Raw genomic sequence first — 21,924 nt, forward strand, 5'->3', positions numbered from 1 at the left:
TCACCCTCTCCCACAGAGTCCAAAAGACTGTTCTATACATCTGTGTCTCTTTTGCTGTCTTACATACAGGGTTATCGTTACCATCTTTCTAAATTCCATATATATGTGTTAGTATACTGTATTGGTGTTTTTCTTTCTGGCTTACTTCACTCTGTATAATAGGCTCCAGTTTCATCCACCTCATTAGAACTGATTCAAATGTATTCTTTTTAATGGCTGAGTAATAACTCCGTTGTGTATATGTACCACAGCTTTCTTATCCATGCACCTGCTGATGGAATTGAAGTGTATTGTGCAAAGTCGCAAACAAACTTTATTTTGGGAAGCTAATTACCCCCAAACCATTTACTAATGAATTCTTATCTTTCCTACTTAATTGCCACATTTAGTACATATTTAATACATACATTTTGGTCTACCTACTTTTTTAATTACAGTACTGTCATAATATATTTTAATATCTAGGAAGCCTGGCCATACTACATTTCTAATGAGAGATTTTTTTTTTTTAGATCATTAAACTTTAGATCTTTTCAGATCATATTTTAGATCTTTTAGAAATTTACTTTTGAACATTAGAATCAGCTTTTTCAGTTTCAGGGGGAAAACTTGCTGGTATTTTTACTGGGAATGCATTAAACTTAAGATAATCTCACTAAATCATCTTGTCTCCTATTATCATTTTTCAGTAGATTCACATTTTCCAGGTAAAAATTATATCTTCAAATAATAAGAAAAATTCCCTTTTCATTTCTCATGAAGAATCTTTTTTGGTAAGAGTGAGAAGCAATAGCTTCTTTTTTTGCATAACGAGATTTTTCATGGGTAATGGTTCAAAATTTGAAAAGTATAAACCAGTAAACAGCAGAAAAATCACATTCCTATATCCATTTCGAAGCTCCCCTCCCAATAGGCAAACAACGGTCCTTGTAGTTTCTTCTATATCCTTCTATAGACATGCCATACATGCGCAGGCCAGTCCAGCTGTGTCTGAGAGAGCTTGTAGTGACGACACAGTCTCAGAAGCCCAGATAAAACCTGGGAGCCAAAGAGAACCAAGTAGGAGATCCTCTCCTGTGTCGACAAAACAAGTGGTAATAGGAAAAACAACAGAGTGCCCAACCTTCTCTGATCAAGGTGGGCAGACCCAGCATGCTTGGAAGAGCCACAGTTCTTGCTTCTGCTCTTTGGACATTTATTTTTCACCAACAAATTCTACCCCCTAATTTCTTTCACACAGATGAATCCCAGACACACATGCTCTCTCTCTATTATCAGAAAGGTCGGTGAACATCTAACAACTTAAAGCCCAAGATATGTTTAGGGCCTGAATCTGAAGTTGGATATGGACCTCCTTCCAGAGTCTTCCAGTGTCATCCAGGTAATAACTCTGAGGGTCTCTTGAGGCCCCAGAAGCTAGAGGCTTTTACATTTATCTGGGCTTCTCCAACTGGCAGATTCCCCCTGCAATTCACTTCCCATTCGAGCCTGCCAGATATAACCCTGTCTGGGCCTCCTGGTACAAGAGATAAACGAGAACGGGGAACTCCAGCAGCTGGTCCAGGAGATACCAGAGGGGAGGGAGCAGGAAAGACAAACATGTGGGGAACACAAGGTGGAGTAGAAGGAAATGCCACTCTTTACAGATTCTTAAGCCAACAAAAGCGCCCATCATCATTTCCTGTCTGGAAGACAGATTCAGAGAGGGAGCTCAGAGCAACAGTTTAAGACAGCATTTCCAGTAGCCAAGTGGATAAGAGCGGTCTGTAGCCATGGGACAAGGTGAGCCAAGCCAGCTCTCCACAGGGCTTACTGGGCTCTCAGTAGCTTCTCTATCATGCTTTCATTAAAATAAGCAGGAGGTGATGATGAGCAATGATGGTTGCAGGTGTTAGGGATGCTAATAGTGGTGGAGGTGGTGGTTGTAGGGCTATGTTGGGAGAATAGTAAACGGATAGTGCTGATGATGGAGGATCAAAAGTGTGCAAGCTGGTCGCTGGTGCTGGTGGTAGGGGAGGTAGTGTTTGTGTGACTCTGGTGGGGAAGGTAGTATTTGGTGCTGGCAGCAGCGGAGATGATAGAGGTGGGTTATGGTGGGAAGTGGTGATGGGTGCAATGGTGGTGTGGTGCTGGGGGTGTGGCTATGGAGTGACAATTGACTGGGTTGTTGGTGATAAATTGGTCATAGTTGTGATGACGGTGGTAAGGTGGTGATGGTGGTTAAACAGATTTATACTCTTATCCCAGCATCATCCTAACATGACTATTTTCACTGGGTTGTGGTCCATCTGGTAGACAACCTGGGAAAGCATGAGGGTGTCATAGCCTCAAAGCTAAGTGGGAGAGAAGGGAGGCAGGAGTCAGGGAAACCAGGGTTTCCCTGGTAGCTCAGCTGAAAAAGAATCCAACTGCAATGCAGGAGACCCGGGTTCAATTCCTGGGTCAGGAAGTTCCCCTGGAGAAGGGATAGGCTACCCACTCCAGTATTAAGGGCTTCCCTGGTGGCTCAGATGGTAAAAGAATCCACCTAAATGCCAGAGACCTGGGTTCAGTCCCTGGGTTGGGAAGATCCCCTGGAGGAGAGCATACCAACCCACTATTTTATTCTTGCCTAGAGAATCCCCATGGACACCAGTCCACAGGGTCACAAAGAGTCAGACATGACTGAGCGACTTAGTACAGCAGAGCACAGCACAGTCAGGGAATCCAACTAAAAGGGACAGAGACAGACACCAAGCAGAGAAACAGGCAGAAGCAGAGCATGCAGAAAGCTTAACCTGTGTTAGCATATTTACAAATTCTTGTTATAAAGTGAGAATTGCCTGGGAGAACGTCTTAATACTCACAGGCCCCCTCCTTGTAGGGTTTTTCTGGGCTGCATGGTACTGTGGGTTTTACGAGCCTTTAGATGAAAGCCACACACAATCTCTAGTGAGCTGCTCTCTGCGCCTCACTCTTCTCACTTGTAAAACAAAAGAATTGGACTCAATTAGTGACTTCAAAATTAGCTCCAAAAATGATCATTGTGTTCTTAGACAAAAATGAGTACGGGTGAGCAAAATTCTGGATTTTATTCATTGCTTTTGAATTGGGACCAGAAAAGGAGGTCAACAATGAGAACAAGCATCGTTCTTATTAATAGTAGTAACAGGGACTTACTATGTGTCTGACACGGGCTGAGAATATTATGTACATTACCTCATTTGCTTTTCCCAACCCTACAAGGAGGATGGTTATTCTGAGAAAGAGGAGACTGAGGATGAGTGGTTAAGCTACTCACTTGAGACAGCACAGCTAGTAAGTTGAGCCAAGGATTTGAACCCTGCATCTCTGACTTCAGGGTCTCTGCTTTTACTGACATTGTCACATTTACCTAGTCTCCAGGATTTCTTTCTTTCCACAACAGGCCTGGGGATCAAGAGCTGCGACTTCCAGGCAGCGAGAAACAACGCAGAGCACCACACCAATGACATCAGCTCCCAGCGGCTCTTCGTGAGGCGGGGGCAGCCCTTCACCATCAGCTTGCACTTTCAGGCTCCAGTGCACACATTTCTGCGTGCCCTGAAGAAGGTAGCCCTCATTGCACAAACTGGTGAGTGGGACTGACTTCAACTCCATTGGCAGTAGGACTAGGGGGTTCTTTCTCCAGCCCCACCTCAGGGAACCAAGGGGCAACTGGCTTGCACTGCACCTGGGCCTCAAGAAATTCTGTGAGGATGAGATAATATGCAAGCAAGTGAAAGTGAAAGTTGCTCATTCGTGTCTAACTCTTTGTGACCCTATGGACTGTAGCCCGCCAGGCTCCTCTGTCCATGGAATTCTCCAGGCCAGAATACTGGAGTGGGTAACCATTCCCTTCTCCAGGGTATCTTCCCAACTCAGGGATCGAAACCAGGTCTCCCATATTGCAAGTAGATTCTTTACCATCTGAGCCACCCAAGAATACTGGAGTGGCTAGCCTATCCCTTCTCCAGTGGATCTTCCCGACCCAGGAATCAAATCGGGGTATCCTGCATTGCAGGCAGATTCTTCACCAGCTGAGCTACCAGGGAAGCCCGATAATATGCATAATAAGTAGCATTTATCATGATTCAGAAGTTGCTTGGCTGCATTAACACTAAGGAGTTTTTCTGCTGCATAGATAATATCAGTTTTGTAGAAAAGCCTGAATGGGATTTAATCTAGGCTAAATATAACACTTAATTTCTACTACTTGCTGAATCTGTACTACATGTCAGATTTTGAGCCAAGGGCTTTACTTGCAATATCTCATTAAGACCTCACATCAGTCCAGTGAAGGAGATAAGACACCCATGTTATACACTATGAGCCTTTTCTAGGTGTTCATGGGTGCTAAAGACCTGTGCTCTCCCTCACCCTTTTCTGACCCCCACTCCTTGATGGGTGGCTTTCATTCTCCTCCAAATCTAATTTTCACTTACTTCAGTTTTGTGATACTTCCTTTTGTTACTCTGAGTTGTGGCCAAGGGGTCCAAATGACCAGCTCATCTCTGTGTGACTGCAGGAAAGCAGCCTTCCAAGGCCAATGGGACCCAAGCCACGTTCTCAGTTTCCAGTCTGGGGGACCGGAAGTGGTGGAGTGCAATGGTGGAGGAGAGAGATGACCAGTCCTGGACTATCTCTGTGACCACACCTGCAGATGCTATCATTGGCCACTACTCACTCCTGCTGCAGATCTCGGGCAGGAAACAATGCCTGGGCCAGTTCACACTGCTCTTTAACCCCTGGAATCGAGGTGAGTTGGACCTGGGTCAGCCTGGGCTGCACAAGATTCAAGGCCTTGGAGCTGGGGCCCCACGGGACAGCTCCCTCTAGAACAGCACAGGTACTTAGCCACTGTGGAAACTGCTCCCTGGATGAACAGCCTCTCAGACCCTGGGTCCTGACTTGGTGTCACCTGATGGAAGAAGCCCAGAGCTTCTCACTGAGAGCAGAGGCTAGTCTAGTCCTGGCTCAGGCTACTTAGTCACAGGAGCTGAGACTCACTGAGGTGACCCTAGAAGAACTCCCCTCTGTGATAGCAGGATAGGGGCCGAGAGCCGGAAAGGACTTCAGGATAAGAGGGGGCCTGCAGGACAGGTTTCTCTGATCCCTCCCTTGGCTTCCATAGTCTGTCTGCATGGTGAATCCAGGTTTTGCGGGACCTGAGTTTTTAATTAATTTGGGGGATCCTCTTTAAGAAAAAGAACATAGAATTTTGAATTGCTTAGGTCCCCCCTGACTTGAAGTGGGGTTCTGTGCTGGTGAGGGACCCAAAGCTTCAGTTTAACTTCACTGTAAATCTTCCTTCTTGCTTCTTTCTATTTGTTAGTTCTGTCCTTACTATAGACTCTCTCTCTCCATCATGACCCATCCAAATACCTGCCTAGAGCAGCAAATTAGCAACCAGTCTCCCTAGCTCAGCAGCCTCTGGATGGACTTTCCTGGGGTCAGGCAGCCTCCTGAGGCCCAGCCGGTGGCCACCTCTGGCAAAGCTCAGCCCTAGCTGTCAGGACTATTTAATCTAGAAAAGTCGTCAGACGTGGTTGACGTGCCCCAAATGAAAACCAAGAGAACATCTCCTCTTCTTTCCCATTCTGAAGACTGAGTCTTCCTTTTTGAATCCGCCACACCCCACCTTAATCCTTTGGGCTGCCTGAACAGTTATTGAGAGGAAAACAGTTTCTTCCTGTTTGCCCATCCTTGCTACCCCCAGACAAGCCTTTTCCTTTCACGAGTTCACTGCCAGCCCAAAGGGGGGCCTCCTTATGAGGCAGGGCTGGGAACAAGGGGAAGTAGAAGAAATCTCCCCTGAAGCCCCTGAATCCCAGGGCTTGATGGCCTTCCTATACAGCACCTGAGTCCCAGTAACTCCCTGTCTCCACTTCACTTGCCCAGCCTGGAGTCCTTGGGTGGCCCCCTCCTTCAGATAGCCCTGTCTGTCCTCAATCCAGGCCCTTCATTCCTGCTCCAAGGGGGTTGGCAGGTGGAACAATGGAGGAGAACTAGTGTCCACTGAGGTGCCCTTGCCCCATGTGGGTGAGTGTGGATTCAAGGCCCCTTCAGCTGAGCGAGGGCCCATGGCTCTCCACATACTGCCAGAAAGACCCTCAAGCCATTTCCCTCCAAAACTGAGGCTTTACTGTACCTGCCTCATTGACTGAGCGCACACCCAGAGCTAGGCCCTGACAACCTGAGCATAGATGCAGAAATACAGTTCCGGAACAGGCCTTGGTTCAGAGGGAGCTCACAGTCTTGACTCTATGCCAGGATTCCTGTCTCCACACCTGGCTTGTTGGGACCAGTGAGGGAAGGCCTCTCTATGGGGTGAGGTGTCTGTCTGGCCAGGGGTGAAGTATTGGCACTGCCCATCTGGGAGGTGAGTTAGAGATTTTCAGAGATTTTCTGGGACTCAGTCTCATCTTACCATACTTGAAGATGGGGCCCTTCTGGATTCAAAAGGAAATTTTACGCCCTATAGTGAAAGTCAAAGTCCTATTCATAAGCAGGAAGCTTTATAAAGAGGGGAGGGGATGCACCCAAGCGAAGAAGAAGGGTGATACCTATGCTCTGATAATGTACTTCCCAAAGCCTGCAGAGCCCGGGCCAAACTCCTCGCTTTGAAGCAATTTCCAAAGAGATGATGTCCAGCTGACTTCACAGATAGTACTCAGGATGAAGGGGCAGGGGCCCAGGACTCCTTGGGCACATGATTCTGTGATTTTCTGTCCAAGGTTTTTCAGGGCTTCCTGATATCTAATATCCCAGTGTTCTGTTATCTTGAGTACCCTCATCCTAGTTGGATGGCTTGGAGGATGGTTTGGAAATCCTCTTCTCATTCTAGGCTCCAGGAACCAGTCCAACCAGCCCCTACTTCACCCCCAACAACAGGCAGAGAGAGACACCCGAAAAACAGAGTAGGTCTGCCAGCTGCTCCCAGCTTCCTAGAGTAGGCGATGGCCTCCTTAAAACCCCCACCCACTTCATGACTCCCAGGCAACCCTTCAATGAAGATACTAGGAGAGGCAGCAGGAAGAGCCCACAGGAGTTCTAGACCCCCTTGGACACGCCGGGTGGCTCCCACTGTTCCCTCACACACACAGCCCCATTCTCCCTCCAACCCTACTTGTCTTCCCTTCTGCTCACATCTGTCAACCTGTTTGGTTTTTCTGAAACACTTTTTTTTCTGGTTGAACTTGTGGGAGAGACATAGCAGCCCCCCTGGGAAGCCCCCTGGCCTGTTGCCAAATGCTCTTGGTTCAGGAGCAGGTTTCTTTGGGAACCAGTAGGCCTTTTAAGGTTGGCTTATTCCTGTCTGCTGGCTGGCCATGAAAGCCACTGTGGCTGACCCAGGGACTCTCATCCCCTTCCCCACTCTCACCAGAGAGGAGGCCTGGTCCCAGTATGGGATGAAAAGAGGGGCTTCCTTCACAGTCTCTGCCAGGCCTGAAGCTGAAGGGAAGGCCTGCAGCAGAATCTCACCCAGGCAGGGAGGGCAAAGGCCTGGAGATGGACGGCACACCTAGCATCCTACAGTCCCTCATCCCTGCCTGCTTCTCTCCAGAGGATGCTGTGTTCCTGGGGAATGAAGCTCAGCGCAAGGAGTACTTGCTGAACCAAAATGGCCTCATCTTCCTGGGCACAGCTGACTGCATCCAGGCCGAGCCCTGGGACTTTGGCCAGGTACGGGGCCCTCCAGGGAAGGTGGGGAGACAGTGATCACCCCATAATTTTCAGTGCTCAAGCCAAACAGATTGGGCCAATCCAAAGCCTCTGGTCATGAGGCCATTTCTTCATGCAAGTTCAGCCACGTGGTACCTCGGTCCCCTCAAGGCCACACTAGACCATCCTCCTCAACCACCAGAGTTATCTTCCTAAAGACCATGCAGATGAAGCCTCTGTTAAATCCTCACCATCTACAGGATAGAAACCAAATCCCCTGGCTTGACACATAAGACTCTTCACAGCCAGGCCACTGCTTCCCTTTCCCCAAGAGCACCCGCCCCCCTCTAACTCCACGCTTCAGCTCCTGGTCATCCCTCGATTGTGCAGGCTGAATGTTCCCTCTTCCGGGAATACCTTCCCTCACTTACCACCTGGAAAATGCCTGCCCATCTTTTAAGGCCCTCTGAAAGTTTTCCCAGCCCCCAGGGGCAGAGTGACTCTCCACTGTGCTCCCTGGGTTGGCATCTCTTCTAGAGCCCCAGCCACATTGCTGAGATCTGTAGCCTAAGTGGCCGCATGTCTCCCTCACTCCTCACTTCTGCTCCTCCAGAGCAGAAGCTGCCATTTTATCCACCCCCACACAGGGACAGCCCTGTTAGGAGCTGTGGGAGCAAATTACGTGAAAAACTGTAGAAATGAAAGGACTCGACAGAGCCCTGGTGCTCAAAAGCCCACACTATCAGCAGTCAGACAACAGAAGAGACAAAAGGCTGAGGTGCTGGGCCCTGGGGCAGAGGGAAAAGCGAGAACTTCTTCAGGAACACGGCAGGAAGGAGTGGAGCCTGAGTCAAGGAGAAGGACAAGGGGACGGGGTTGACTTGGGGGAGGAGTGGCTGACTGCACACCCTCCATCATGCGTGGCCCTGTGTGGTCCTTACAGCTCGAGGAGGATGTCATCGACCTTGGCTTGAGCTTACTGACCGTGGACAATCAGGTGGAGAAGTGGGGCAACCCCGTGCATGTGGCCCGAGTCTTGGGCGCCTTGGTGAGTGAGGACGGGGTGGGGAGGGGGAGGAGATGAGACAGCAGTCCTCTGCCAGAGCTGCCCCGTCTAGGGCCCCAGAAGTTTTTTACTCACGAATGGTCCCCTCTTCCCAGAGTGCAGGGGACAGTCCCTGGAGAAGGATCTGAGTGAGGAGGGGCAGACAGTAGCATCCAGCGGGGAGAGAAATGACAGGAAGGTGTCCTCCTTCAGGTCATAAGCCAGCGAGGACTAAAACTGACCTGGGTTTCCTTGAGACCTCCCTCTCCCTGCCTCCTCACCCTCAGCCCTGACAGGGAGCTTAGGTCCCTGGGAAGAAGGGGGTCAGTTCCATCTTACCCATGGGTTGGTGATAAGGCAGTCAAAGGAACTTGTTTTCATTTCTAAATTATTCCAATGAAGGTGGCTTGGTCCTTTCCTGCTACTGCTGCTGCTTAGTCACTTCAGTCGTGTCCGACTCTGTGTGACCCCATGACGGCAGCCCATCAGGCTCCACCGTCCCTGGGATTCTCCAGGCAAGAACACTGAAGTGGGTCGCCATTTCCTTCTCCAATGCATGAAAGTGAAAAGTGAAAGTGAAGTCGCTTAGTCGTGTCCGACTCTTAGCGACCCCATGGACTGCAGCCTACCAGGCTCCTTCCATCCATGGGATTTTCCAGGCAAGAGTACTGGAGTGAGGTGCCATTCCTTAAAAAGTTCTCTCACAGGAGTAATGTGCTATCTATTTCCTCATGTGGCTCAGTCCTTTCCTCTGAGGAGGTGGTGAGGGACAGGGCTAGCCTGCGAGGAGGAGGAAACGTGGGCCTCAAGGTCCCAGGTGCAAACACTCGAAGAATCAGGGCCAGGCAGACCAAGGAACAGTGAAAGCCTCCAGCGAGGGGGAGCCCTCCTGCTGCTCTCGTGTCCTGAGTTTCATTTGCCACTATGGGCTTCCCTGGTGGCTCACACGGTACAGAATCCACCTGCAATGCGGGAGACCTGGGTTCAATCCAGGTTTCAACCCCTGGGTCAGGAAGATCCCCTGAAGAAGGGAATGACAACCCACTTCAGTATTCTTGCCTGGAGAATCCCATGGACAAAGGAGCCTAGTGGGCTACAGTCCAGGGGGTCACAAGAATCGGATACGACAGAGCAACTAACACTTTCATGGCTCATGAACCCCCGCTTCTGAAGGACTTGTTAAAAAGGAGAGTTCCCAGACATGATCCCAGTGGATGAGGGTGGGGCCCAGGAACATACAGGTTTAACAAGTTCCAGGTGATTTCCATACAAGTGATCTGTTCACCATGCCTGGAGAGCTGTAATGAGCCCTCGCTACGGGCATGCTAAGTCACTTCAGTCGTGTCCGGCTCTTTGTGACCCTATGGACTGTAGCCCACCAAGCTCCTCTGCCTGTGGGATTCCCCAGGCAAGAATACTGGAGTGGGTTTCCATGCCCTCCTCTAGGGGATCTTCCCCACCCAGGGATTGAACACATGTCTCTTTCATCTCCTGCATTGGCAGGCGGGATCTTTACCACTAGCGCCACCTGAGAAACCCGAGCCCTCCCTACCCACCCCCATAAACATCCACACGTTTCCCCCAAACAGCTGCACATTCTTAAGGAGAAGTCTGTCCTGCCCACTGCGAAGATCCAGACTACAGAGGAAAGGGCCTTGCTGAACAAGCGCCGGGGCAGTGCGCCCATCCTGCGACAGTGGGTCACTGGTCATGGGAGGCCTGTGTACGAGGGTCAGGCCTGGGTGTTGGCAGCTGTTGCTTGCACAGGTACAGAGCAGACTTGCCTGCCACACCCAGGCAAGTCACCTTGGCTACCACACAGAGTGTCTGCCTTGCTTCTTGGGTTGCCCAGTACCCGCTGCCCCATGACATCTCCAAAAGCAGCCACTGCCTCCAACTCCGCAGCATTCCCCCACCTCCACCACACCTGTGATTGCTTCCCATGCACCATCTGGCTAAGATGGCTTTTCCCCAGCCACTCCTCCCAACCAGCTTCTGCTCCTTTTCCCAGATTCAGCAAAGTTGGGCCCATCTGGTGAGCTCTGCTCCCAAACTCCCCAAAGCTCCTCCCTGCCTCTGCCCCAGAAAAGCCAGTCCCAGCGCTCTGTTGAAGCCTCCCACTGCTGTGTACTCCACCCGCTGTGTAACTTGTCTGCTTCTCATTACTTGGCCTTCATATAGCGAGGTCGGGCAGGTGTCAATTCCTGTGCCCCTTCTCTTTCCACAATGTCACCCGGCATTTAAGACCATGAACGTGCCTAGTGTCCAGAGGAGACACGGAGAATGCTAGCCATAGGCCCCATCCCCGCATCCCAGCCCCTCTGGTGCCCTGACCCTCTGCCCACTTCCATGCAGTGCTGCGAGGCCTGGGAATCCCTGCCCGAGTTGTTACCACGTTCACCTCAGCCCAGGGCACGGGCGGGGACCTGCTGGTAAACGAGTACTACAACGAGGAGGGGCTTCAGAATGGAGAAGACAACAGAGGCAGAGCCTGGTGAGAAGCCCAAAGGGGGTGGATGAAGTCCTAGACCTGACAGGGCTCCAAACCCGCAGGCTGTCATCCATGGGAACCTCCCAGCCCAAGTAGCCCTGCTTTGAATAGGCCTTCAGGACTCCGAAAGGCAGGATTCTGAAGGTCAGGGTGAATGTGAGATGCACGCCCCTTCCTGGGAGTGTTGGAACCACTCTTACACAGCGTCCTCCCATCCACTTAGTCGCAGCTCTGTCATCTCTAGGACTGCTTCAGGACTTTTGCCCCCCACTTGTATTGTTCCCTTTGCTTCAGGATCTTCCAGACTTCCACCGAGTGCTGGATGGCCCGGCCTGATCTGCTTGAGGTTTATGACGGATGGCAGATTCTATACCCAAGTGCTCTTAAAGGAGGTGAAGGTAAAGCCTGGGGTGGGCCTAGGACCACCAGGTTCCCAGAGCTGCAAGAGTACAAGGAGTCCCTTGGAGAGGAAACGGGCAGCAGGTGGTCCATAGCAGGTCTGCAGCCCCTAAAACAGAAGTGGTGGCAGGACTGATAGTGAGCGGTGGGATGCTGGCCCAAGGCCCCCCAGGAACAGAACAGTCACAGAGCCCGGTACATAGGAAGTGTTCAACAAAGGTAACCTCCTCTTGTCATGTCTGTGGTCAAGCTGGCTTAGGAACTCCCATGTACTTTGTAACTCTGAGGTCTTGTCCAAGAGAGCACCTGCCATAGACCATGACCAAAAAGTTATGTCACTAAAAGTGAGCTTCCCCTCAGCTGTGCCCTCTCAGAAACCCTGCCTAGTGCCCACCTCTGACCTTGATTCCAGTGGAGGGGCAATAGGGCATTAGGATGGGAACAGAGGTTTTGCTGCTCTGACCAAAGCCAAGGTCTGGGTATGATTCCTCTCACTCATTGACATTTCTCTCCCTCAGTCCTGGAGGCCTGTGATCTGGTCCCAGTCAGAGCCGTCAAGGAGGGGATAGTGTGGCTGACCCCTGCAGCATCAGACATTTTTGCCTCAATAAATGCCTCATGTGTGGTCTGGAAGTGCCATGAGGACGGGACACTGGAGTTGACTGACTGCAACACCAAGTATTTTGGCAATAATATCAGCACCAAGAATGTGGACTGTGACCGCCATGAGGACATCACACAGAACTACAAGTATCCTGAAGGTATCAGGCAGTGGGGGGCCTCCTGGGTGGCTCAGAGGTAAAGAATCTGCCCACCAATGCAGGAGATGCCAGTTCTATCCCTGGGTCAGGAAGATCCCTTGGAGTAGGAAATGGCAACACACTCATTTTCTTGCCCAGAAAAATCCCATGGATAGACTGAGTGGCTACAGTCTGTGGGGTTGCAAAGAATTTGATGCTACTGAAGCAATGTAGCATGCACGCACCGGGCAGAGGAGGGCCCCAAACAGCAACAGAGAGAAAGGAATGGGCCAGACACATGCAGGCCAGGGAGACATGCAGTCCTTTCCCCATCGCATGAAACAGGACTTCTCAACCCTCTTTGACTTTACTCACATTTTGGACCAGATATCTTTGCTATCTGGGAGGCTGTGCAACCTGGGACATTCAGAAGCCTTCCTGGTCTCTATCCTCTAGATGCCAGCCCCTCCTCAACCACCGCCGCCAGTTGTGACAACCAGAAATGTCTCCTGACATTTCCAGATGTCCCCTGGGGGCAAAATTGTCCCCAGCTGAGAACCACTGCTGTGGAACAGGCTACTTAATACCAAGCCCAGGTGATTTCCCTGGTGGTCCAATGGTTAAGACTCTGCACTTCTACTGCAGGGGGTTAATCCCTGGTTGGGAAGCTAAGACCCCACATGTCACATGTGGCATGGCCAAAGACAAAACAAAAAACAAGCCCAGCTGCCAGGAAATACTCTCTCCTTCCTGCTGTCCTCCAACACTCCCCAACCTCCCTGTGTATTCCCCTCCATATTAGTTATTAGAGCGCACTGCTGCGCTGTCCACCCATTTGTCCAAGCAAGAAAGCCTGCCCTGTTCTTGAGCCTCCCATGGTACCCTCACACCCATCTCCTCATCTCCTTCCCCAATGCCTGCAGGTCACCCAGGGCCTCATCATCTCTTTTCTACAGTATGATAGTAGCCTCCTAATTGGACCCCTGCCTCCAGTCTCCCCATCATTATTCCATCTCTAACTTACAGTTTCAAGAATGAGCTTCCCAGGACACAAATATATTTATGTTACAGAATATTCCTGCTCCAGAATATTCCATGGCCTCCATTTCCCTTGGAATAAGTCCAAACTCCTTCACTTAGGAAAATACAAGTTCCTGCAACTTGTACAAAAACTAGCTCTCCCACCATTCAAGGGGCAAAGTCATAGTACTTGAAGAACTTGACCCCTGAGTGACTTGGAAGAGACACACTGTATCTGTGGTGAGTTTGTCTAACACAAACCTTTTTTTTTTAGCTACATGTGGTGCAAGAGGTTTGCAAGGCTCTTGTGGCCTTGGCAAATTTGAGCAGTAGTGGGTCAATGAACCTTAATCCTGAGCTTTTATTAGAAGGGTCTATACCTGCTGGGTAAGAGGCCTGCTTTGTTTATTTCATTCTTCAGGATCTTCTCAAGAAAAAATGGTGCTGGAGAAAGTCCAGAAATACAGAATGAAACACAAGAATGATGGCATCTATCCTCCTTGTTGTGAGACTGATGATCCTCTACATCTCTTTTTGAAAGCACCGAGTTCCCTAGCCCTGGGAAAGAACGTAGAGATCTCTTTGAACTTGTTAAACCCCACTGACCAGGAGAAGGAAGTGCAGCTGGCAATTGGGCTGCAGGCAATGTACTACAATGGCGTCCTTGCTGCCAAGCTCTGGAGGAAGAATTTTGTCCTTATACTCAGTGCCAACTCAGGTAACTATCTGTGATTCCTTCCCAACACTCTACACGCCCGGCTTCCACTCTGAGCAGGCAGCAGCCATACAGCAACCCCTGCAGATTCGATGACATGGTTTCTAGTTCCTGATGTGCCCGCTCCCTCCCTCCCTCCCTCCCTCCCTCCCTCTCTCTCTCTCTCATTCAATACATATTTACTGAGCTTCACACGGGAAAAACAAAACCCACAATTCTGATTGTAGTCGTTTGAATAAACAGACTATGGAGCAGTGTAAGAAGTGTTTGACGAGGTAAATGCAGTACAATTGTGAATTAGAATCTCTCCCAGGCAGGAGCAGGCTGCCCCCAGGTAAATCAGGCTGCCCTGGGTCTTGAAGGATGAGTAAGGCAGTGTCAGAGAAGTGAGTCGTGAGCTTTCCAGGCAGAAGGGACATAGGCCCAGGTTCTTCCTCCTCCTTAAGATTCTTATGTAATTGATCTGGAGCCGGATCCAGGCACTGGAATTTTTCAGAGCTCCCTGTGTTATTCTAGAGTTGAAATTCCCTGGACTAGAGCAGCTGTTCGGAGAAGGCAATGGCAACCCACTCCAGTACTCTTGCCTGGAAAATCCCATGGATGGAGGGGCCTGGTGGGCTGCAGTCCATGGGGTCGCTAGGAGTCGGACACGACTGAGCGACTTCACTTTCACTTTTCACTTTCATGCATTGGAGAAGGAAATGGCAACCCACTCCAGTGTTCTTGCCTGGAGAATCCCAGGGACGGGGGAGCCTGGTGGGCTGCTGTCTATGGGGTCGCACAGAGTCGGACACGACTGAAGTGACTTAGCAGCAGCAGCAGCAGAGCAGCTGTTCTCCAACTTTGCTGCACATAAGAACCACCTGGGGGAAGTTTGATGATCAGCCTGCACCCCAGACCAATTAAGTCAGAAATTTGACCCAAACATCAAAAATATTGTTAAGTCCTTGGGTGACTCCAATGTGCAGGCAAGAGAATCAGTGGAATAGAGCTTGTTTACATGATTGCAGCAACCTCCTGACTGGTCCCCCTGTCTCCAGTCTTTCTACTCTGTTCCCTTTCCAAGAGTGGGAGGAGTGGAGTGGGGGAGTTGCATGAGAGCCAGACTGGGCCAGATCTTGAAGTGGCTTGTAGATGCAGCTCAAGAGTTTGGGTTTTATTCTCTGGGCAATGGGGAGCTGGTAAAAGGTTTTAACCAGAGGAGTCAATGGGATTAGAAATTCATTTTTGAAAAAGAACTTTTGGTAGAATGGAATGGAAGGGGTCATATTAGAGTCATGTATCTCAACCTTGTCTGTATGTTGAATCACCTGGAGAACTTCAAATATACTGATTCCTAGGTCTCTCGGTCAGAGTCTGTTATAATTGACTTGGGGTGTGGCTTGGCATTGGGAATTTTTAAAGCTTCCCATATGATTCCAAGGTGTATCTAATGTGTATCCAACAACCACAGATTAGAAGTTGGAAGGTTTTGAAAAAATTGAAGGACAAAGTAAACTAGCAGAACTTTTCAAATGAAGTCATATTATAGAAGTGGGCTAGATTGGACTTGTGTATGTGGCTAGACGGTGCTTCCAGTTTGGGTGAGCCTCTAAAGTAGGGCCAATGGGAAAGAACAGGTTTGGGGAGAAAGATGATGCGTTCTGTTTGTTGCATGTTGGGTTTGAAATCCCAGAAGACATCTGAGCTGTGATGGGCAGTAGGCAGCTGGAAACCTAAACCTGGTATTCTAGATAAAGTCCTGGATGGGCGCAGGGGAGAGTGGAGAAGGACTGAGAGAAAATGAGAGGGCGAGGAGGAAACCCAGGCAGCACCAGCATGTAGACACCAGACAGGGAGACAGCAGAGTGAGAGACTAAGTCAAAGAGAAGAAGGGGGAGCCCAGCATGGCCAGTGGAGAGGCTGTGAGAGGTCAAGGCTGGAAAGCCTCTACTGACAGAGAGGTCTGATGGAGAAGCAATAGGTTCTTGGGGCTTAAACTGACTGAGAGCTGAGGAGGTGAGACAAGGTATGCAGTCCTTTCAGGAAGAATGGATGGAAAAAGAAAAGAGGCTGGGTGGCAGACAGGGAAACGCGGGAGAGGGAGGTTCTGCTCCCTCTTCTGCTTATATGCTGAAGAAGAATTCATAGGGAGAAAAAGACGAAGCCTCAGGAGAGATGGGTTATAACCGATGGTGCAACCTTTGAGGAAATGAGACACAACTAGAATAATTATAGCTCACATTTATTGAGCACTTATTTTTGGCAAACATGATGCTAAGTGTTCTGTATGCATTATCTCACTTATCCTCATAATGACCTTATGAGGCAGGAACCATTATCATCCCCGCAAAAGATGAGGAGACCAAAACACAGAAAGTTAAATAAATTGCCCACAGTTACACAGCTAAGCAGCAATGAGGCTGGGATGGAACACTGATTTAAAAAGCAGAAGACAGGATCTGGGCACAGAGGGGGCCTCACCCTGGAGGCAGTGGTGAGGAACGAAGGGTGGCTTCATTTTCTCTGCAAACGGAAAAGAACAGAAGCAGGGAAGGGGAGGGGACCAAGCAAGCATATATTCAGCCATGATGGCGTGGCAGGTCTGAGGCCAGCACTTAACAACTGTCTCATGAACCAGAAGCCGTCCCACCTAGGTGGTATTACTAGACAAGGAGATTGAGGCTCCACTTGTAGTTCACAGGGCCCTTTCCAGAGCCCTGTGGAGGTGGTCTACCAAATGTGTTGTGCTCATGATGGTGATGTTGGTCTTGGGTGGGTTTTGTTTGTTTGTTTTTTGCTGCCCCTGGTCTTAGTTGCAGCATTCGGGCTCTTGGTTGTGGAATGGGGGAACTGTTTTCCTGACTGGGGGTTGAACCTGGACCCCTGCCTTGAGACCACAGAGTCCTAACCACTGGACCACCAGGAAGTCCTTTTGGGTGGGTTCTTGAGTGAGTTCATTCTGAAATTGCTCTGAGGAATGAGGCATCTTTCTGGCTTCAGTGAGGCCCTGACTCTTGGGAGTCATGTGTGAAACCACTGCTTGTCTCTGGGGCACATGCACTCACTCCAGGGCACTGACTCCACCGGTTACGTGTTTCAGTTAAGAAAATCTCTACCTCCCTGTTCAACTCCAATTTTGAACAAAGCCTGCCAGAGAATACCTTCCTCAGACTCACTGCCATGGCAACGCACTCCAGCCTTCCCTGCTTTGCCCAGCAAGACATCGCCATTCGCAGACCACACCTTGCCATAGAGGTAGGCACCGGTCCTTCCCCAAATCACTGTTTGCTGCTCTTCAGGTCACCGTTTCACAAAGAACAGAGCCCCTCAAGCTTCAGAGCAGGTGACCGTGCTGAAGAAACTATCAGGAAATGCTGGGTTGAGAGCTCCTTCTCTTGAAAGAGATGATTTCTTATATATGATACTAAGATTTAAATCTTTCCACTTTAAGTAAAGGTTTCTAAAATTGGGAGTCTTCTCAGTGGCTGCTTCCAAACTCACAAAGATAATAATAGCCTATGGTCATTTAGCACTTTATACAATACCAATGTATTTTCACATTTTACTTCTTTTAATAACAACAGCCCTGGGAGGTGAACTCTTCCCATTATTCAGATGAGGAAAGTATCCTGCCTACAAATCATAAAAATGGGCTGTCTTAAGAGGCTTGGGGCTCTTAGTCCAGTCCTCTTTCCACATGTGTACCCAGACCAAAATGAATGTGACTTGGTCTCTGCCCTGGAAGGGGTTACAGTTGGGCAAGAGTGTCACAACGTGTGGTCTTCTATGTCAGAGCTTTCAGAGGAACAAAGTCACTCTGGCACAAGTGAAGTAAAGAGGCCTATTTCCGGCTGGGGGTTTGGGAAAGCTTCATGGAGGAGGTGGCATTTGAGTCAGGCTTTGAACAATAGGTAAGCTTTCAGTGCAGAGGAGGGAGAAGGCCATTGCAAATGGAAGACTGAGTAGAGAGGCCCAAAGGGAGGGAGCCTGAGGGCTGTGCTGGGGCTGGGAAATTGCCCACAGCGGTTAAGGTATAGTCAGGGGTAGAACAGATGAGCCTGGGATAGATTGGGGTTAGATTGTGAAGGGCTCTGAAGGCCAACCAAAGCTGAATTCTAAAACAATGGGAAACCTTCCAAGGTTTCCAAGTAAAGGAAAGGCAGCATCAGTGTCATCAGTGATGGATCAAGGGTGAGAGAAAATACAGAAGACCAAGTAGAGGGCTAGGGAAGTCAGCAGTTGAGTTTAGGTGAGGATGGTAGAGATAGGAGAATAACCAAGAAAGGGTTCAGGGAGGGTAGCCAGGAAGGGAAGGAGTGACTACAGCTCCATGCTCTTGGGATCCCCCACAGATGCCAGAGACAGCAGAGCAACATCAGCCCCTGATGGCCTCGGTCAGCATCCATAACCCCCTCGATGTTCCCTTGGAAGACTGTGTGATCTCCATCTTCGGAAAGGGGCTCGTTCATAGAGAGAAGAGCTACAGGTAAGAGACCACAAACTTCTCATCCCACAGAAGTATCTCAACCTGTCAGAAAGGCAGGAACCTGGCCTTCCCTGGTGGCTCAAATGGTAAAGAATGGCAGGAACCCAAGATGACACTCTGTTTGCTGTGTCCATGAAGACAGAGCAGATACCTGCCAGAGCTGAACTAAAAGATCAGAGCCTCTCTCTCCCTGGGGCCACCAACGTTTACAGGGGTACAGGACAGAGGGAGGCTCTGTGCCCTTTGGGCACCTCACGCTGCTTGAGGCCCTGATCATGCAGAGAGGGCCTGGGTATTACTGATGAACACAGGTGAGGGGGTTAGGGAACATCAAAGGGAAGAGCTGCATTCTACCAGTGACAACACAATACAGAATTTTATTTACACATTTCCTTTTACTCCTATTCCCACCACCACTCTTCATATCCTTGTCTTAGTATGTGTAAAATGTGTACTGTTGCTTCATGAGCCTGTATTTTTAAACTATATAAATGCTATGTCTAATTCATTTCACTCAGAACTGTTTTTCACTCATCCACGTCAAGTCCCTTGTTTCTGCTACAAATTACTCCATCACATATGCCCCTGCTTCCTACCACACCACTCCACAGTGCCTCCAACTCTCAGACACCATAAATACACATATTCCCTTATATACCTGCTTGAAAATTCATGTGTGGGGGGTAAATACACAGGAATGGAGTTGCTGAGACATAGGATAAGACCTGGTTTGACCACATGCTATCAGATTGGTTTGTAGACTGGCTGCAGTTCCGTCCAGCAGTACTTGACAGCTTCTGTATTCCTACCATCCCTCCACTCTTGTCAATACCATTTTCTCTTTTAATCCAGTCTAACAGGAATAAAATAATATCTCATCATTGTTTTAATTTGCAACTCTTCATGTTTATCAGCCTTCTCCATTTCCTCCTCTGTATAGTTCCTTAACTTGGCCCACTTTTTTTTTTGCTGTTCCTTTTTTCTTTGTTGACCTGTGGGTATATATATACACACATATATTCATACACACAAACCCTGTATAAAGTAGGTTATTAGCACCTTGTTGGCTTTAGATGTTGCAAGTATCTTAGTTAATCATTGCTCCTTCTCTCGTGAGGTCCACAGCATCCTCCACTAAACACACACATACAGTTTAGAGTTCACGATGCCTGTTCCAAGCCCGAGGTCCCTGACAGGTTGTGTGGTTGTTGAGCTACCACCTCAGCCTCAAGAAACTCAGTCACTCTTGGTCATAAGTTGAGAGAAGGACTGCCAGCATTTAACCAGACTTCTGTGGTCGCCCAGATAAATTGTAAGGCAAAGCTTCTCAAAAGAAATCTGCACCATTTGCTCAGTCACCATAAGGTCCACAGGTAGACAAGAAAGGTGCCGACAGGGCTCCAAACACCACCTGCTGGCATCCTGACATCTCAGTACGCCCACTACACCCACTGCAGTTAGCAATGAGGCTTCTAAAACCATAGTTTCACAAGCCTACTATTACCAAGAATGAGACCAGACTGAAGTCACAGGTGATGAAACGACAGATGCAACCTGGAAGCCCTTAGAATAGGATGTTTCTCAACCATACAGCTGCTCACCATGGAGGCTCCTGCCTTCCACCCCCTTCAAACCTCCTCTGTTTTAACAGCTGGGTACTTACATGTTTATTTCTTCAGGGTCCACCTCTGTAAGCAGGTCAGGATCACATTCACTGGGACTTTTCTTTTCTTCTATTTCAGAGTGAATTCGGTGCAGCCCAGAAACACTTTGCGCACCCAACTCAAGTTCGTGCCAATGAAGGTGGGATGCCAGAGGCTCACTGTGGAAATGGACTGCAACATGTTCCAGAACCTAACCAACTTCAGAACTGTCATGGTGGTAGCCCCTAAATCTCCAGCTTAAACTTCCAGCTCCAGCATCACTTTCCCCAACCACCTCCTGAATCTACAATCTAAAACTAAGCATGATGGGAAGAGAAACTTTGCTTATCAGATAAACGATTCTCTGCTCAGGTTGAGCACGAGAGGACCAAGAACAAAACTAGATTCCCCACCTCAAAAAAACTTATATTCTCAGAAATCAACAGAAAAAGCACTCATTTCTGTCACCCCAGCTCAAAGCATCTATGAAGACTAGTTGTCTTAAAATACAAACTATTGGGCTCGAGGAATTTTTTTAAAAAGGCTTCATAAAGGTATTCAGATAAGTAAATTTTTTTTTAGTTCAGGGATTTTCATAACCATTTACTATTCATTAATACATAATTAATTTTTAGGTAAGGAAAATAAGCTAATTAAAGCACTCTATACTTCTGATGAAATGGGACAATATTAACTAAAAATATGATTTTTAGACAATCCTAAGATTATATTGATCAATGCCATCCCTGACCATTATCCTTAAAGATCCAAAGATGACTAAAGAAAGTTATAAAATACACAGCATAAGACCTGAGTGGAGAATGATCTTCAATATTCAGCTATAGATAAGTCCTTATTAGAGTATTATGAAAGATTAAACAATTAAGTGTGATGTGTGATGTTAACAACATGAATTTGGTCCAGTAGAGAAACATACAATTATTAAGTATAAAGAAAATAGGACCTACAAAAAAAACTGGACTCCTTTTGTACAAAGTTAATTTTTTTTCATTGTTTCCATTTTGTTGCTTTGATACTCTCGGGTTTTAGTTCCTTTTCTTTGTAATACTTGTTAACAAGTACAGAATGGCACTTTATGAAAGTAAATTAAAACTCTTGACTCAAAGAATTTCAGCCTCAAGTACACAGTTCTCTCAAAAGAATGGATGCTGGACTTGCAGGCTACTATGCTAAGTGAAATAAGTCAGACAGAAAGATAAACACTGTATGATATCACTTACATGTGGAATCTAAAAAATATAACAAATTAGTGAACATAAAAAAAAGAAGGGGTGGTGGGAATAAAAAAAAGGACAGCTACTGTTGCTGATTGCACCTAAAGAGACCATGGGGATGTCAGATGGGCAGATGTGATGAAGTACATCTATACAAGACAAAGGATGCCCAGTAGAAGTGTGGAGACCTACAGAACACGCATAAGGCCTAGTCAGGTATAGCACTGTATACCCTGCTTTCTAAGATGTTACTTTCCAGGTTTACCTTGCTTTCCAATACGTGATCTTCCAGACTGATGTAAAAATATAATTAACTGGTGATGGTTTTGCAGGATTAACTGAAGAGGCCCTTAATATTATATAAACTCTATAATCTTATACATTCAAGTTTTTTTGATTTATAAAAATTTTGTACTTACATTTGGGGACAGGCAATACAAAACAGAAAACAATATAAATATGTATAAGGAAAATAAGTCTGTTCAATACGGTGAACAAACCTAACA

The 21,924-nt window shown here is 48.2% G+C and overlaps 1 protein-coding gene across 1 annotated transcript; it reads left to right on the forward strand.

Annotated features, from left to right (window-relative positions):
- The first annotated feature begins 1,772 nt into the window (after nt 1-1,772).
- Nucleotides 1,773-21,814, forward strand: EPB42 (erythrocyte membrane protein band 4.2). Its single transcript, XM_005896148.2, has 13 exons — nt 1,773-1,782; nt 3,407-3,592; nt 4,526-4,756; nt 7,565-7,683; nt 8,606-8,710; nt 10,297-10,474; nt 11,063-11,201; nt 11,493-11,596; nt 12,116-12,358; nt 13,779-14,075; nt 17,155-17,309; nt 18,407-18,540; nt 20,283-21,814. The coding sequence occupies exons 1-13, from the start codon at nt 1,773-1,775 to the stop codon at nt 20,443-20,445; spliced, it is 2,064 nt and encodes a 687-aa protein (XP_005896210.2). The 3' UTR covers nt 20,446-21,814.
- The last annotated feature ends 110 nt before the right edge of the window (nt 21,815-21,924 follow it).

Source organism: Bos mutus, chromosome 10 (genome assembly GCF_027580195.1).
Source record: "Bos mutus isolate GX-2022 chromosome 10, NWIPB_WYAK_1.1, whole genome shotgun sequence".
NCBI lineage: Eukaryota > Metazoa > Chordata > Mammalia > Artiodactyla > Bovidae > Bos > Bos mutus.

What these genes read in the sequence shown, in the direction of transcription:
- EPB42 (XM_005896148.2), top strand. An exon ending in CCCGAGTCTTGGGCGCCTTG is followed by an intron (nt 8,711 to 10,296) that starts GTGAGTGAGGAC and finishes TCCCCCAAACAG; the next exon opens with CTGCACATTCTTAAGGAGAA. An exon ending in TGCTCTTAAAGGAGGTGAAG is followed by an intron (nt 11,597 to 12,115) that starts GTAAAGCCTGGG and finishes TCTCTCCCTCAG; the next exon opens with TCCTGGAGGCCTGTGATCTG.